The sequence below is a fragment of the Heliconius melpomene genome, chromosome 13 (genome assembly GCF_056956725.1).
Source record: "Heliconius melpomene rosina isolate 202511_hmr_F chromosome 13, ASM5695672v1, whole genome shotgun sequence".
Classification (NCBI taxonomy): Eukaryota; Metazoa; Arthropoda; class Insecta; order Lepidoptera; family Nymphalidae; genus Heliconius; species Heliconius melpomene.
Window position 1 is genome coordinate 5,692,672 of NC_140401.1, and position 16,442 is coordinate 5,709,113.

At 29.5% G+C, this 16,442-nt stretch overlaps 3 protein-coding genes across 3 annotated transcripts; 2 read left to right on the forward strand and 1 right to left on the reverse strand.

Moving 5' to 3' along the window:
• Positions 1-721: 721 nt before the first annotated feature.
• On the forward strand, positions 722-8,618 carry LOC146532681 (endocuticle structural protein SgAbd-6-like). Its single transcript, XM_085196789.1, has 3 exons — positions 722-901; positions 1,500-1,624; positions 8,337-8,618. Exons 1-3 carry the CDS (start codon positions 887-889, stop codon positions 8,518-8,520), a joined length of 324 nt encoding a protein of 107 aa, XP_085052915.1. The 5' UTR covers positions 722-886; the 3' UTR covers positions 8,521-8,618.
• Positions 8,619-8,726: 108 nt separating this feature from the next.
• On the forward strand, positions 8,727-10,343 carry LOC146532682 (endocuticle structural glycoprotein SgAbd-5-like). The gene is made up of 3 exons (XM_085196791.1): positions 8,727-9,054; positions 9,197-9,309; positions 10,134-10,343. The coding sequence occupies exons 1-3, from the start codon at positions 9,043-9,045 to the stop codon at positions 10,324-10,326; spliced, it is 318 nt and encodes a 105-aa protein (XP_085052917.1). The 5' UTR covers positions 8,727-9,042; the 3' UTR covers positions 10,327-10,343.
• A 2,041-nt stretch (positions 10,344-12,384) lies between these two features.
• Positions 12,385-13,902, reverse strand: LOC146532683 (endocuticle structural glycoprotein ABD-5-like). Its single transcript, XM_085196788.1, has 3 exons — positions 13,730-13,902; positions 13,217-13,338; positions 12,385-12,727 (listed from the first exon to the last, which is right to left on the reverse strand). Exons 1-3 carry the CDS (start codon positions 13,739-13,741, stop codon positions 12,529-12,531), a joined length of 333 nt encoding a protein of 110 aa, XP_085052914.1. The 5' UTR covers positions 13,742-13,902; the 3' UTR covers positions 12,385-12,528.
• Positions 13,903-16,442: the final 2,540 nt, after the last annotated feature.

The following is a 16,442-nucleotide window of genomic DNA, read 5'->3' on the forward strand; positions in this document are numbered from 1 at the left end:
AAATATGAAATTCCTCCTTTCCTAGAGTCGGAATCGAATCTTCAACTAGTCGCGTTTACAATCGTACGCTTGTGCCACTGTGCTACAACTGGCCTAATAGCCATTAATAATGTACTCAATTGACTATGTTATCATATTATTTGCAACTTACAGATGATGTTTTAAAATATACATTTTTCAAAGAACTTTTAGGTTCTTTTAGATTGATGACAGATATTTGTTTGATTATCTAAAAAATAACTTTGATTGAGAGATGCTATAAATCACAGATATGGAAGATACCTATTGTAAAACAATTTAAAAAATATTTAGTAGTTATAATTTTAAGATTTTCTCATAATTAAATTTAAAACAATTGCAATTTATATGTATATTTTTTGCAAATTTCCTTTAAAATTATCGTAAAACTTAAACTTTAATATTAATTAACTTAAAGACATAAAATTTACATGATATTTAATTATAATCTGCAAAATCACTTTAGGCACTTGCAGTTAGTCAAACATTTGAATCTCAAAACTAGTTTTAAATTTATAAAATGAATTTGTTTTAAAATTACATGGTAAAGAACCTAACGAGTTTCACATGGAAAACAAGTATCTTTACATTTAAAATTTGCATTTTGCTAACAACAAGGAGATGTAACGTGACGTAATACGGCAGTAAGCCCACTGACCATTCATGTGTCAAACTCTTGTTAATGGTCAGCTAGAATTGGCTCAGTTTCAGTGCAAGCGGTGCCCAGCTCGCGTTCTGTATGCGACCGGCCAGCGCGCACATCGGGGACTCTTTATATATATAAGGAGAACTTACGAAACCGTTAACACATTCGGACTATAGCCTGTTCAGGAAGTCACCTGCTTCTTCTGTCACCGGACGTTTCAACATGTTGCTAATTTTGGTAATTATTTTGTTTGCTTTTTTTTAAATAATTACCTATAAACAAATATTTACTTAATATGCAATTATGCTTAATGATAGTACAATAGTGATTTGAACTTTGCATCTGACGACCTTCCCATTGATTACGTTATTCCTTTAAAGACATGTCGCAAAAACTTCACTTGTCTAGTAGTGCTCAATGTTTAATCGCTGCTATAGAATGTATGCCATTCGTGCTTATGTTAACTGAGTGTAACATTTACGAATACCTTTACCATTTTAGAAATAATTTATTTAAAAACTATCAATATAAATGGAAAAAATATTAATATAACAAAATTTTACCCGCAACATACTAGTCTCAAACTTCATTTGAAATAATAATCGTTAAGAGAAGGTCGAATTCTTTGTTATGTTACTATCCTAACTGGTTTTCTATAAAAATAATTATGTTGTCATAACATCCACACCTTAGTATATAATGTTTTTCTTTTTCCTAATGTTTTTTAAAGTGTCATCTGCATTGCTTGAAAGTTATTTGAACTAAAAAAAATATAGAAAGACATGGAGTTGTGAATCACAATTATTCCTCTAAGATACCTGTAATATAATTTCAGATCGTAGGGATCGCCTCCTTAGCGCAATTACTAGGGGCTAGTCCTCTCATAGAAAATCAATCACAGCATCAAGTGTTAAATTATCAAATGGAGACTGCAAACATGCCTAATTCCTACAAATTTCAGTGAGTACTTTTTATATTATTTTATATAACGACGACGAAAAGATTAAAAAAAGTATCAATTAGATGAACAGAAAAAAATACAATATTATAATTAATAAAAAAAAAATTAAATAGTAATCGGTAAATTGAAATTGCTTCCGCAGTAGCGATTTGTTCTCACACTAATTTAAGGAAAACTTAAAAAAATGTAAATATGTCATATGATATTGAGACTCTCGGATTATGGTGATGTTTAATGTATTGTACACAGATTTATTTTATTCTCATATTCAATAAATGCTACCTTTAGCTATTCTTAAAAGCAGATTCATCATTATTTTAAGATTCTCGTAGTCATTTACAATTTTAAATTACTAGCATATACTTCAGATTTTATTTCTTCGCTCTAGCACCAAACAGGCAAAAGGCCGACGTTGAGTTACGCCACTCAACACACAATGCCTCCAGAAATCTGGCGTAAAGTGGAGAACGGAGTGTTTTAACACTTGGTTCCTTCTGAGTACCCTCTATGTGCGGGATACAGCGTGAAGATGATTAAAATTTTTGTTAGTATATACTTGAGCCGGTCACGGAATTATCTTAAACTAAAGTATTTGTGTCGTTTAAATACGAGTACTTACATTAATATGTTGAAGACTAAATGACGTGATAATATTTTGTAGACTTACTGTATCTCATACAGAAAATATTTTATATTAATAGGCATTATGTAAGTATTCGTAGTAAATTTACCTTGTATAAGTAATTACTAGTATATAATATTATAATACTATAATTAATTATCTAGCAAGCGAGTACGTGCATGAACATATTATGTACATATTAAAAATATGTGTGTATGTATGTATGAAATAAAATTCTTTTATAAATATTTTTTTATAAAAATATAGATATTTTCTGAATATTCCAATAAGAACAATTTATACCAGTAACGTTTATTAAATATTTATTTAAAATAGACTAATATATAAAGACTCTATCCTAAATTTTAAAAAATCTGCAAAATAAAACTAATAATTTTACGTATATCCACTTTATTTCAATTATACTTATTAATAATATATTATTAACATGATACGAAACACGTAAGCACATTGCCAATTTAATTGCCAAAAAATGTCATTGAAGATTAATCACTTTGTGAAGATTCAACAGGTAACTAATTCATCATTTTAAACAAAAAAATAATGTTCACACAAAATTAAAGATATAAAACAATATAAATCGATACTGTCACTCTATTATGCGACATAGGCATGGCGCAAAAATAGAGAATGATTTTTGTTATAATAAAATTACTACATCCATTTAAGTAAAGCACGACACGCTGAAAAATTATATAATAATGTTAATATTTGAATGTATTTTAGTCTATTCCTCTTTAATCCTACATACAAGTATTTAATATGAAAAAGCACAAAATAAAATCCGTAATTACATTTTATTAATACTCCTAGTATAGTACTCAAATTTCCGATAGTAAAACTTTCAACTTTATTTATATAGAATATTATTTTACCCATGTAAATATACTTCAAAGTGATGCTATCCCCTATTTAATATTAAATTTTATTGCAATAATATAAAAATAAAATAATCAACAACAGGTTCCCTCTAAATCCATTTCTATATACCAACTAACGGTTCTTAGTCCTGCCTCCTCAAGCAATTCGTACCTAAGTGAAATGTGTGGTTCCGATAAGCATTATTCGATAACATTAACTTTATTTTAGTTAATTGTTTTAATTGGCTGTTCTAATAACTCTAATCGAGATGTTACTGGACAACGACCTGTCCTCCCACATTCCCGACTCGTTTCGTACACGCATATAGGTACACACATAAAAATATATATCCGCCTCTGAATGTATTTTAAGTTTTTTGACCTCTAAACATTAGTAATATTTTTATTTTACAAGTAATTAAAATGTTTCAAACAGTTTTCTCATAAACAATTCTAAACAATGGACACAGTGATGTTTTATGTAACGACCGCAAAAAAATAGCGTGCGATCTTATTTTGGTTCATCATTGTTTTGTCTAATTAGGTATACCAAACCAGCAATATTTGAAATTTATTTTGTATGATTTCTTTTAATGAGAAGAAAAAGTTTAGAATATTAATGAGCTATACATATAAAAAAAAAACAAACATTAAATATATCATGAACAAACAGCACACGCAACGGGAAATTGATATATTGTTTTCTTAAAATATAATTTCTTTTTAAGAGAGTATTTGTGTTTAGCAAGTTATAATATTTATGCAATCGATGTACAACAGATTAGGCGCTTACGTTGTCAATTACCTGACATTGTCGAGTAATAGCTTGATTATTCTACTACGTGATCTGGTATTGCTATTGGCGAAAGCAAATATTTAAGTGGATTTCGGTTACACATCCGTATTTTGATCGATAGATGCTGATGTACATTAATGAAATAGCATAAAAAAATTGTGGTCAGTCTAGATTTTTATGTACCATCGTGAGATATATATTAAATTTGGTGGTACAGTTGATGGTCTTTAACCAGATAGTCCTAGATTTGATTTTAATTATTAGTGGTAATGATTCTCTATTCTCTCTGGTTAACCCGCTAGAAAAGAAAAAAATTAATAGAATAGAATATACTTTATTGCACACATAAAAGAAATATATAGAAAGAACAACATACATAAAAATGAAAGAAAAACACGTATGCAAAGGCGGTCTTATTGCTTTAAGCACAAAATTCCTCCCTTCCCTCCTATACACATTATTCCTGTTATATATAATTATCTTTAGTCATTTCTTCGATTAGATAGACATAACGCGGTGTTAGGTTCTATTTCAGGATATGGTCCCAAAACGCACGCAAATCGGAACGAGCAAGTTTCTCTGAGTTTCTCTGCCTTCTCATCACAAAATAATAAAATCATCACAAAATAATAAAATCTTATAAAATAATCATTTAAAATAACTGATTTTGATGAATATGACGTAATGAAATCACGTGTTCCGTAGTTTATATGGAAAAATAATATTTTGTTATTTGTTTAAAGTGTTAATAATATACATACATAAGTACATCTTTAGATTTCCACAACTCCTACATTTATTCTAAAATTAGTCATTATGTACGTATTAAGAATCTTTATGTTTCTACATATATTAATACTATAAATTACGTGTCTATCGATATATATAATAAAAACTTATCGATCGCTGTCTGTACATAGAAGACGTATAAAAAAATCTATTATTGGCGACATGTATAAGTCTAATAGAAGTCAAAACATTTTGCTTGTGCGCTTCTGGATGGTAATCTCTGAAACTGCTTAACCTATTTAAATGCAGTTTCCTTTATAATATTTTTGTTTATTTAAATCGGTCCCCAAATAAAAAAATCTATATAAAGTATTTTAAAAAATTAGGCTCACGCTGCATCCCGCATATAGCATGGTAGGCAGAGGAACCTTGTGTTAAGACACTCCGTTCTCTACTTTCTGCTGAATTGGAAATATTTTATTCGATAAAATTGCTACAAAATAATTATTTTATTGAATTAGATGAAATTTTAGTTTGCAATGTATGAATTATAAATACTTCATTTAATATAGGCTGAGCATACAAAATTGGAATGTATTTTTTTAATTTATATATTATTTAAAATACTCAAAAATAATATATATTTGTAAGGTCGTAACTATTTAAGCATGTTTAACCTATTAACTGCAAATTTGTGATATACGAGGACGGTGACATTCCATTGTTTAAATTTCATAACACGATTTACAATAACTTACTTGATATCAGTGCAAAAACTGTAATTTTACAACACTTTTTAAAAAAGTTGTTATCAAAAGTAGTTTCATAATAAAACTTCAAATTATTCATCTTACACCACCTTACTGGTATAGTTGTTTCTTGTATGTCAGAACTTTAAATAGTCATGCCATATGTGGGCTTAATGAATGTAAAGCGACGATATAAAATGAAAATTATAAGCAAAAACTTGGTACTTAAGTAACGTCTTGTCTTTTGTATATTGTTTTCGAATACTCTTTAAAAGAGCATTTGTATATATAGGTCGTCATTTATAATACTTTCCTTTTTCCCTTTGCCGTATTCTCCAAACCAGATTGTGTGTGGGTACATTTGGAGATTAAACGTACGCCAATAAATGATGATATATTTATTTTTCACTTTTTACTTTAATATATGTCTCTCGTATTATATTTTTTTATATAATAATACTTATTTTCTATCACATTGTAAATATCTTATAATGGAAGAGGCCGTCTATTTTAAATCTGAACATTATACAGTACACACGCAAATAAATGTAATCTAAAAAGTTTCTCATTTGTCACTCAGTAAACGTCACAGCAAAAATACTATCAGCTAAAAAATATAAAAGAAATAATAAATAAATAAATAATAATACAATTTATCGGAATTATCGACCACACCAGTCAAGGGTTGCAATATTTACTTTCGTTTACATATCAAAACAGACAACTGCCTGGTCTCTAATCAAATATCCTTCAATGATCTTAAAATGTAATAAAAATATAGACAGATGGATTTTTCGCTCTTATGGACTTAAAATTGAAAAAAAATTTTTTTTAATTTATTATTTCTTATATACTGTTTTAACTGATGCTGGATTTGTATCATTGTGTGTTTATAAGTCCAGTTTTAGTGTAGACGGTCTATATTCATAATTTTGTCTACTACCATTACCAATATCAAATACTAGCGGCCCGCTCGCGGTTTCACCTGCGTGAACTATATTATTATTAATCTATTATTAGTCTCTATGGCTACGTCCTAGTGACGTCTATGCAAAATTTGAGTCTCCTAGCATTTGTAGTAACGAAGTTTCATACAAACTTTCGACCCCAAAAACAACCCCTTAGAAGTCGAATATTGCAAATTCCCGTCTTAGCGAGCACCTATGTCCTATAAATAACTCCTATGCAAAATTTAAGATTCCTAGCACATGTAGTTTGTGAGATTTCGTGATGAGTGAGTGACCTTTCAATTTTATATATATAGATAGATGATTATAACAACACAAGCGATATAAGAAGTAAAAATAAAACAAACTAAATAATAATAAGAAAAACATTTGGTAGAGTCTGCACTCGCTAAAACTTTCTTAACAACATTGTACGACTCTCGTATAACCCATTGGGTTTTTATTATAATGTTTACTATAATAAAAAAATGTGTATGACTATACTGTTATATATACCTGTATATAATACACTTAAAAAATATATTTTACCCAAAAATAAAAACGTAAATCCTGCATATACTCGTAAGTCATCAATAAAGAATTCATTATTATTAAAAAAAGCTCTACTCATATTACGACATGAGCGTATATTATATTTGAATAGATAAATAAATTTGAATAGCGCTATGATTCACGTTTGTTGTTAAAATTTCCTAACTAAGGTGGTTTTTAATTTTTAATTTGAAATGACTCATTTAAAAATACTCATTCTAAACACATTACCTACTCACATTCAACACATTTTGAGGACAGTCGTGTTGCAGGGTCACAACGTAAATGTGATCGTTGTGGATTCGATTCCCACTCGTGGTAATGATATATTTAATATGTTCATTTTCTCGATCTGGTAACGAAGTAAAGCGCGTCGTTGAGTTCCTCCACTTAACACGCAATGTCTCCAAATTTTAACGGAAAGCGGAGAACGGAGTATATGTATTTCCCATGGTTCCCAGGTTCCCTTTGCTTACCCTGCTTTGTGCTGGATATAGCGTGAAGCTAAATAACAATAATAAATAAACTACATGATGTAAGAAACAATCTTCGCAATTTTACTGCTCTTTTACAGCTTTACCTACTACTTAACATACGTACATGTTTATGTAGGTAGGTATTGTTCGCAAGTGCTTTATGAAGTAAATAAATAACAATGTGAAATAAATCATTAGACAAAATAATTAATACTCTTTAAAAAATTGAGCATCCATCCACTATATTTTTTTTATTTAAACATATCTAACAATAGTTAAATATAGAAATATATAAAACGAATGTTGCCGCTTTATTACTATGGCAATTTTTGCAATTGTGAATTTTTTTTTCCTATCTAGAATTTATTGATATAATTGTTATTAAGTAATATAACCATCTCTACCTGTGTATTTACTTTTTGTTAAATATATAGTAAGCATCCTTATTTTTCTATTATTTTTTTGTTTACATAAATGCTTCTTATATTGATTAAATAATGAAAATGAAGTAGTACGTCGTGCAAGTGATTTGAACATCGTTGGATAAAATCCAAGTAGGTAATTTTGTTGAGTCGTCACGTTTACAGAAAACAAACACGTGGACGGTTTGTTAATGTTTAAAGAACACAGTAGTTTTATGACACAAATGTGTCAGTTGGTCGTAGAATTATATACAAATTTATTATTAATTTACATTTACTATTTACAAAACGATATTTTTGACTCTATAACGGTTGAGACTGTAAACACAACAATTATGAGTTCGATTCCAACTGGGGGGAATAAAATATTTAATATGTATTTTTGCTATGGCACCAGAGTGAAGAAATAGAAATATTAATAAAATATAATAATTAATTCCCCATAATAAAGATTGAACCCATAACCGTCACTTTACTGCCTCACGACGGCCTCAATTTAATAAAATATTTACATCAAAATAAAATATTAAATTTCAGCTATGATGCCAGTGATGGATCTTCGCGTACTGAACAAGGATCCATGCAAGATAATGGAACTGGAAATGCAGCACTTAACGTACTGGGTGCTGTCCGATGGTATGACGACAAGGGACATTTATACGAAATGACTTACAAGGCGGGAAGAAGAGGCTATAGAACTATTATAAAGAAAATATCATAGAAAAACTATACTATTCGATACTAAAAACGTTATTATAATTTATTTGGTTGTAATTATTATTATAATTAAGTATTTATTAAACTAAATTATTATTTGTATGACTTTTTTATGATTCCCCTTATTAATTACACTAAAAATAACTTGAATATTATGTGTTGAAAAAATATTTTTGAAATTATCTAATCAACAATAAATTTAAATGTAATCTATTATTATTTTATTATCTAAAAAATATAATAAAGTGTTAATTGAAATTACTATAAAAATTAATAAGTAAAGTGACTTACTGCATTCTCCTAAGAATGATTCTTGTCATATGTGAATTATTTGCAAGAGTCCTTGTCAATTTGGTAGAAGATGTGGCATTTCATCATCCTCATGTTTATCACCTTACTAGCGCACACTAACTTTCAATATATTTGATCAATTGTTGTAACTTAAACAAACAAACTATGTATTTAAGAGCAATATTTTGGAACTTTTTATCATTCACAGAAAAACTCTCTAGAAAACCCGTACAACATGTTTGCTTTGGTAAGTACAAAACTTATTAGTTATTAATACTATTTATAAATTAAAAGAACGTTGACTTTGATGAATAACAAATAATTATCTAAAAAAACAGTCAAACAACGCTTTCAAAGATTAAAATATTCATGAAATTACATATTTTCAGAAATTTTTTACCCTCTCTGCCTTAGTAGTGCTGTTAGCAGCTCAGGCAAGTAAGGAGCCAGTTGAAATTTTGACTGAAAGAACATTTGTTAGACCGAACGGATATGATTTTGAGTAAGTCTACACTTTTTTCATTTGACAATCACTTTATATATATTTTAATATTTTTTAATTAAACTTACATAATCCATATATTTACATATACTCAGTATAAAATATGATAATCTAAATTAAATTTTCCTAATTTATATCTGCTCATAATGGTCTATATAAATAATCGTTACTTTAATTTTATTTGATGCATAATTGATAATAACATAAGCAAAGGTAAGCTTTGACTAATTAATTCGGTGTGTAGAATAAAACAACCCATTAAAGAATATTTACATAAGTTAAGAATGAATTTTACAATATTGAAATGTGGTTATGTTAAAAAGCCTTAAATAGGTTTACATCTTTTACAATTTATTGATTGTTTGAAAAATGTCGTAAGATAAAATCGTTAAAATCCGTCGTAAAATAATTATAAAGGAAAATTAGCTAAATACATTATGTTCAGAGTATCTTCTAAGAAGTTTTTATCATACAGTAAATAAAATATTAAATAATTAATTAATAAACTGCAAATTGCTTATTAATTAATTGAAACTATTGCAGTCATTGCAGGCACTGCAGGTGTTGAGTAGCGGCAATTAACACCGCGCCTTACCTCGTTACCGAACGAGAAGATCAAAATATTAAATATTTCATTTCCTTGACTGAGAATCGAACGCACAATCTGTCGCACGACTAGACTCTGAAAATGAAGATAATTTAAATAACTTTTTCCATATATTCAGACATTGGCTTACTGCGCTACGATATTTTATAATGTCAACCATTTGTTTAATTTCGTTACGATGATTGTTTCGTTTTTATGAATATATTATGTATATTAGGTTCAAAACAAGCGACGGGGTTTCACGTAAAGAAGAAGCGGAACTCATCACTGTAGGAGACCATCAGGGTATTGGTGTGAGAGGCTCATACTCCTACATAGCCCCAGACGGCGTGCAGTACATTGTCTCCTTCACCGCAGATGACAAAGGCTTCAAACCGCAAATCCGTGTGGCTTCTCCTGACAATCAATAAAAATATTTATTAAATTCTATAGTTGTATTATTTGATTTATTATTGAAGTAATGACATATTGTAATATTTCGATATTACTAGTGTTTTTATTTTATTGTATTTGTTGCTATTATTTTGCATTTTGCATAAATAATAAATTTGAAGATTTCATGTAGATATATATAGATTTTAAATTATATATTTGGTTAAATAGCACTAAATTTATTTATTTTGGCGAAGTTAAATCGACTTTTACCGCTTCGTCAAATGAACCACTCTGTTTATTTATACTATAGTAAAATATTGTTATGAGATAATAATTACATGCATTATTAGTTATAACAAAATTATTTCTTAGACCTAATTTCGATATATACAATTGTGTAGCTCCTTAATTCTATATGAGACGTTCCAGATTTTTTTTTAATATTGTAGGCTTATCAATGCTTAATGCCAAATGCTCAATCTAAATAAGTTTAGTGCCGAAATTCAACGCCGCGCCTTATCTTAACAATCTGACGAGATATTTTAAATTAAATAATTTCTGCGACTAAGGACAGAACCCACAACCTTACATTTTTATTTGCTTATAATTTACATTAGATTTTCAAATTATTCATCAACCTGAATTAATTTACCATCACAACATTCAAAGTATATAAACGGACTTTTTCTATTGTTTCAATATAGTATGTATTATTTCATTTATTTGTGATAATTGGTATTTTCACTTAATTTGGATAAGCGTGGCTTATATAATATATCTATTAGACTCGTATATTATATAAGCTATGTCTCTATGACTGGCTAATGTTTTGATTAATATCTTAAGAGAATAAACTTATATATTTAAATATATACAGGATTAATTTACAAGATTCCTAGGTTGCCTCTATTAACTCTATAAAATACAGAAATTACGTAAACATAAAAAAATATTTACTGTAGAGAGAAAATTACATCTTTATACTTATTATGATAGTCTTCGTTTTAGGGTTCCGTACTTTTTAAGGAAAAGAGGAACCCTTGTAAGACCACTTTTTAGGATTCCATACCTTTTAAGGAAAACAGAAATCCTTATAAGATCATTTTGTTGTCCGTCCGCCTCTCTGTCTGTCTGTCTGCCTGTCTATAAAGAACTTCATATCAGGAACGTACTTTAAAGATATCAGAAAAGGCAAAAGCCTCTAGTTCAAGTTCAAGGATCTCTACGACTAGAGGGACTGCAAGAATGGAGTACCTACTCCATCATTTCATACCCCTGGTCTACAGCGGCAAAGCGGGTCTGCATTAGTGCTGGACTATAGCACCAACTCTGTGACCTCCTTCAGAACGGTAACTGACGCAGACGGAGAACGCTGCAGACCAACCAGCCTAGCCTTGCCATATTGGACAGTGAGAGGTCGTTATTCACCACAGCCATCAAAGCAAGGTGTTGTGGGGCCAGACGAGGTACTCAGCCAGAGTATGATGCGTTGAATCTACAAAAGCATCTTGCTTGTAGCACATTGGCGACATATCGTGACGTTTTCATTAAATAAAGGTCAAAAGTCAAAACTTATTTCTAACTTCTAGAACTAGAAAACCATTCTCTAATGCCGCCTTAGTATCAAATTTCCAGCCTTGCAAAGTTGGGGATTGTCAGTAAATGTCAGTAAAAGTTACATTTTGTTAACTGACTCTAAATACAATTCTTTTAAAACTAAGTAAGTATATGTGAATATTTTATTTACAAAGAAATTGTAATGTCTTGTTTTTTAATCGACACAACACAAAAAAGGGAATACATGTCTACATTCATTTAATTTATGACCGTACCTCACGAGTATGTAAATTAATAATACATTTATTTTCAAGTAACTTCATTAAATTACCATATTTTTGTAACAGTTAGAAGCTTATTATCGACTTATACCCATCCAAAAGTGTATACACGCGATGACATTTGATATTTTGAAATTAAACAAATACCAAAGTAACAAAGGACGTTTTAGAAGCCAAAAGGGCATCGAAGTAAAATACATATTGTTTTTTTTGGCCTTGTCTTGTAAGAAATTGATAGTGTAATAAAAAAACAAATTAATTTATAACTCTTTATTTAAGAGGATATTACGGAAATGTGAAATGCTTAAATTGTAATTTAAGCCCCCTTTTGATTAGATAGATTTATTTAATATTTGGTTTTAGCTTATTTGTTGCGTTGGTAAAATCGATTCTGGTGGTTCATGCTTGTGCTGGTTCATCTCCGTCCTTATTCTCAACTGGTTGGTAGCCATTTTTGTCAGCTACAAAACTAACTGAAATTTTCTGTCCATCAGGAGCTACATATTTATAGCTGCCCTTAACGGAAAGTCCTTGTTGTTCAGTGTCATTCTTGTATTCTCCTTGCTCTTGTCTAGAGGTACCATCACTTGTTTCAAACCTAAAATGTTATTTATTCAAATTATTCTACAAAATGCTTAAATAAATAATTAATAATTAAATTTTGTTACGTTGTACTCATATCTACGTATAAAATCAGTTATCTCTTTCGATTATTGAGTAAGGTTTTACTTTACGACCTTGTTTGAAGATGAATAATTATCTAAATTTTACTAACACTTAATGTTGTAATAATTCATCTTTTATATTTACATGAGTTGTTTACTGCATTTACATTTTATGCACAAGGTCTCGTGGTATTCATGTTAAAAATTGTAAATATAAACACATGCAGTTTATTTGTTTTGTACACTGTATTGGTAATAAATATACCTTTATATTTATGAACGTGCAATAAGTTTAACTAGCATTATAAAACCAATATACTGTCCTTTTAAAATATTTATTTAATATATGTCATAATATTTAATCGTTATTTTTTTATCTTTTCAACTATTATTGGTAGTTTTAAAATTAATAATATACTCACTCAAAATTATATCCATTGACGTCCACCTCAGAGTCTTGCTTTAATATTTCAACAGGTTGCGCCTGAGGCTGGTCTTGAGGCAACGCGCAAGCTAGAGCCAAAGCTGCTAAAACGAAAAGTGTCTGGGAAACAATTATTAAAATATTAGTGAAATAATTCGAAAATATGAACTGAATATTACGAAAATATTTCTTTATAAGTTAAAATTGTAGGCAATCTATTAGGAAATTTAAGAAAAATGGAGCAAATCTGAAAAAAAACCTAAGAATTCCTTCAAAGAAAAAGACTACAAAATTATGTGCAAATTCAAATATTATATTGATATCTTGTTTATTGACTTAATAAAAAAAATAGTTGTCCTTTATTATACCATTTTTGAAAAAAATAGTAAATGGTATAATGCCGTTAACAACCACACGCTTCATAATTATTGTAATTAATTAAATAACGGAAATTAATTAAATAACGGAATATGGAACAGATGAAGAATAAAAATTACATATTAAAACTTACAATCTTCATCATTTTGATCTTTTCAAGAGTGGTGAACTGGACAGGACCTGAGCGAGTGTATTTGAAATTGTCAACGTGTGGGCTATAAATATCATTTTTATATTGACAATGCGTTTGGAGGTTTCATTGACATCAGAGGTGCTAATCAGTATCATGCATACAGCTTACTTAAGGAGACCCACAAAATGTACAAGGATTTGTCAATTGTATGAACTGTGTACAAAGCGGGGTCGAGCGTGCATCGCTTAACCTACTTAGTCTTGAATTTCAGGTCTCGCTGGAACACAGTATCCAGCTATTGTCATATTCTTCGTATAACAATATGTGTCTTGCTTAATGAAAACAATAAGAACTGTAAGTTTTATGAAAGTCTACTCTTTTGTGATTTAAATATTGTTTTGTTTTAAAAAAACTGGTCGAGTGCGAGTCGGACTCTCCCACAGAGGGTCCCCTACCAATTTCAAGATTATACATTAATGGGTACAACTTATAAAAGTTGATGTACTTAAGTTTATCTGTGTTTACAAATCCAAATATAAGTAGAAGTTATAGTTTTTTTCTATGGTTATCCTTTATATTGTAAGCTGTTACTTTTAGCCAGTCAACGAGATATAGGTTTTCATAACGTTTAAAAAGTTGACAAACTTAAGTTTGCAGCCGTAATAAATTCACCTTGTATGAAATTCTACAAAAAGTGAAAACTAATAACACAAATGTAGGGAAAATTCTAAAAATGCAAATTAGGATGACGTATGCGTCATGCAAATTTATACTCATAGTACTTCACTTCATCGCCATTGTACAAACTTACATACCATATATTAACTTGTCATATACATATATGTTAGTTTAATTTATATGAATGCTCATTGCCTATCACTTAATGTTGTAAGAGTACTCGTTTATTTCCACACAACTTAAGTTATAAATTATAAATTATGATTATTAGTATTTATATGTTTTTTGTAGGTCTTGACGTATAATTACATTATAGTACTTTATTATAGACAGAAATATTTTAAATAAATTTAGTTACTTATTTTGTTTAGTAATGTTTAGATAGCGCTTACTTTTTATTTAATGCAACTATATTGCTCATTGAACGCGATGATCAAATGGATCGTAGTATTAAGGCACTCCATTTTCCGCCTTCTACCCCATGGGTGCTGGGATCCAATGCTCCAATGAAACTGCTGTTTTCATAACTTTAGCACACGTTATTCATTAAAAAATATAAAGTAAAAATGTTTAGTCTATTATATTTTTTATAGCTTCACGCTGTATCACGCGCATAGCAGGATAGGTAGAGGGAACCTGGGAACCTAGTTTTAAGACACTCCATATTTTATTACGTTTTCTACAGAAAAAAGTCAGTATAACAACATAAGTAAATGTACCGACATACGTTTAATTGCATGTTTCTTCTTTAAAAGTTAATTCATTTTTTTGTTAATACCACATTTATCTATTTTTAATGATGGCTGCATTATGTGATTTGAATTGAAGCTCTCCAAGCAAACTATTAGATATAAAAAGGTCAAGGCTCCACATTGTTAAAAATAAACATTAAATCTACGTTCATTGTTATTGTAAATAAACTCATTCAATAGTATTTCATTAACTGTATATATAGTGTACCGGACGGGCGGAACTCAAGTGAATGAGCCGCTGACGCCCTGCACACTATAGGTTCCAGATCATGGGAACACGGAGTATGCTGAGACCCCAAGACGTTCTTGTGAGTCGTTCTTGTGAGACGTTCTTGTGAGTCGTTCTTGTGAGACGTTCTTGTGAGACGTTCTTGTGAGTCCTTCTTGTGAGACGTTCTTGTGAGTCCTTCTTGTGAGACGTTCTTGTGAGACGTTCTTGTGAGTCCTTCTTGTGAGACGTTCTTGCTATACATTGAAACAAGATACTGAAACAGGATGTTGAAACAGGATATTGAAACAAGATGTTGATCACTGTATAACGGTCGGTGACTGTCGGCTCTATTCGTATCTTGTTCCGATTCTATCTTCTTCCTGTTGTGCTCACCGTTGATTGCCGACTGTCTCTGTCTCGCCCGACGCGCACCTCCGTTGCGCGGAGCTAAACGGTAACGAGAGCCGCGAGCCACCGAGCCGTTTTATCTTTATTTACAACAATATTTTTACTATGATTATCACACATTTACATTTATATTTTAATAACTAAAAATCGGATGTTTTTACAATTTATACATATTAAAAGAACATAAAAATATCTATCTATCTATGTATAAAACATTATACTATTTAAGTATTATCTATTATTAAATTACGAAAAATGCTGTTACGATGACGAATTTTACATGAGTTTTTACAATGAAAATTCTCTCTAAAATTAATTACACACATTAGGAATATACAAATCTGTTATTTTGTTACAGAAAACTATGACAAACAATAATTAATAATAAAATTTACTATACGGAAGTTACTATTATATAAAAAGCGATTAATGCGGCAAATCATAGTACAACTATACAAATAAGATATAAAGTCGAAAATTATTATCTAAAACGGAACCCAAATCTATTTATATTTATTATTTAATGTAATTACTTATTTACAAAGGAAAAAACACTATTAATTTAGAAAAGACACTAATAATAACATTCAAAATTACGAGAGTGGTATGACGTCACTTTTTGCCAAACTAAACAGTCTCTAACATGTTGTGACGAGTTCACAGC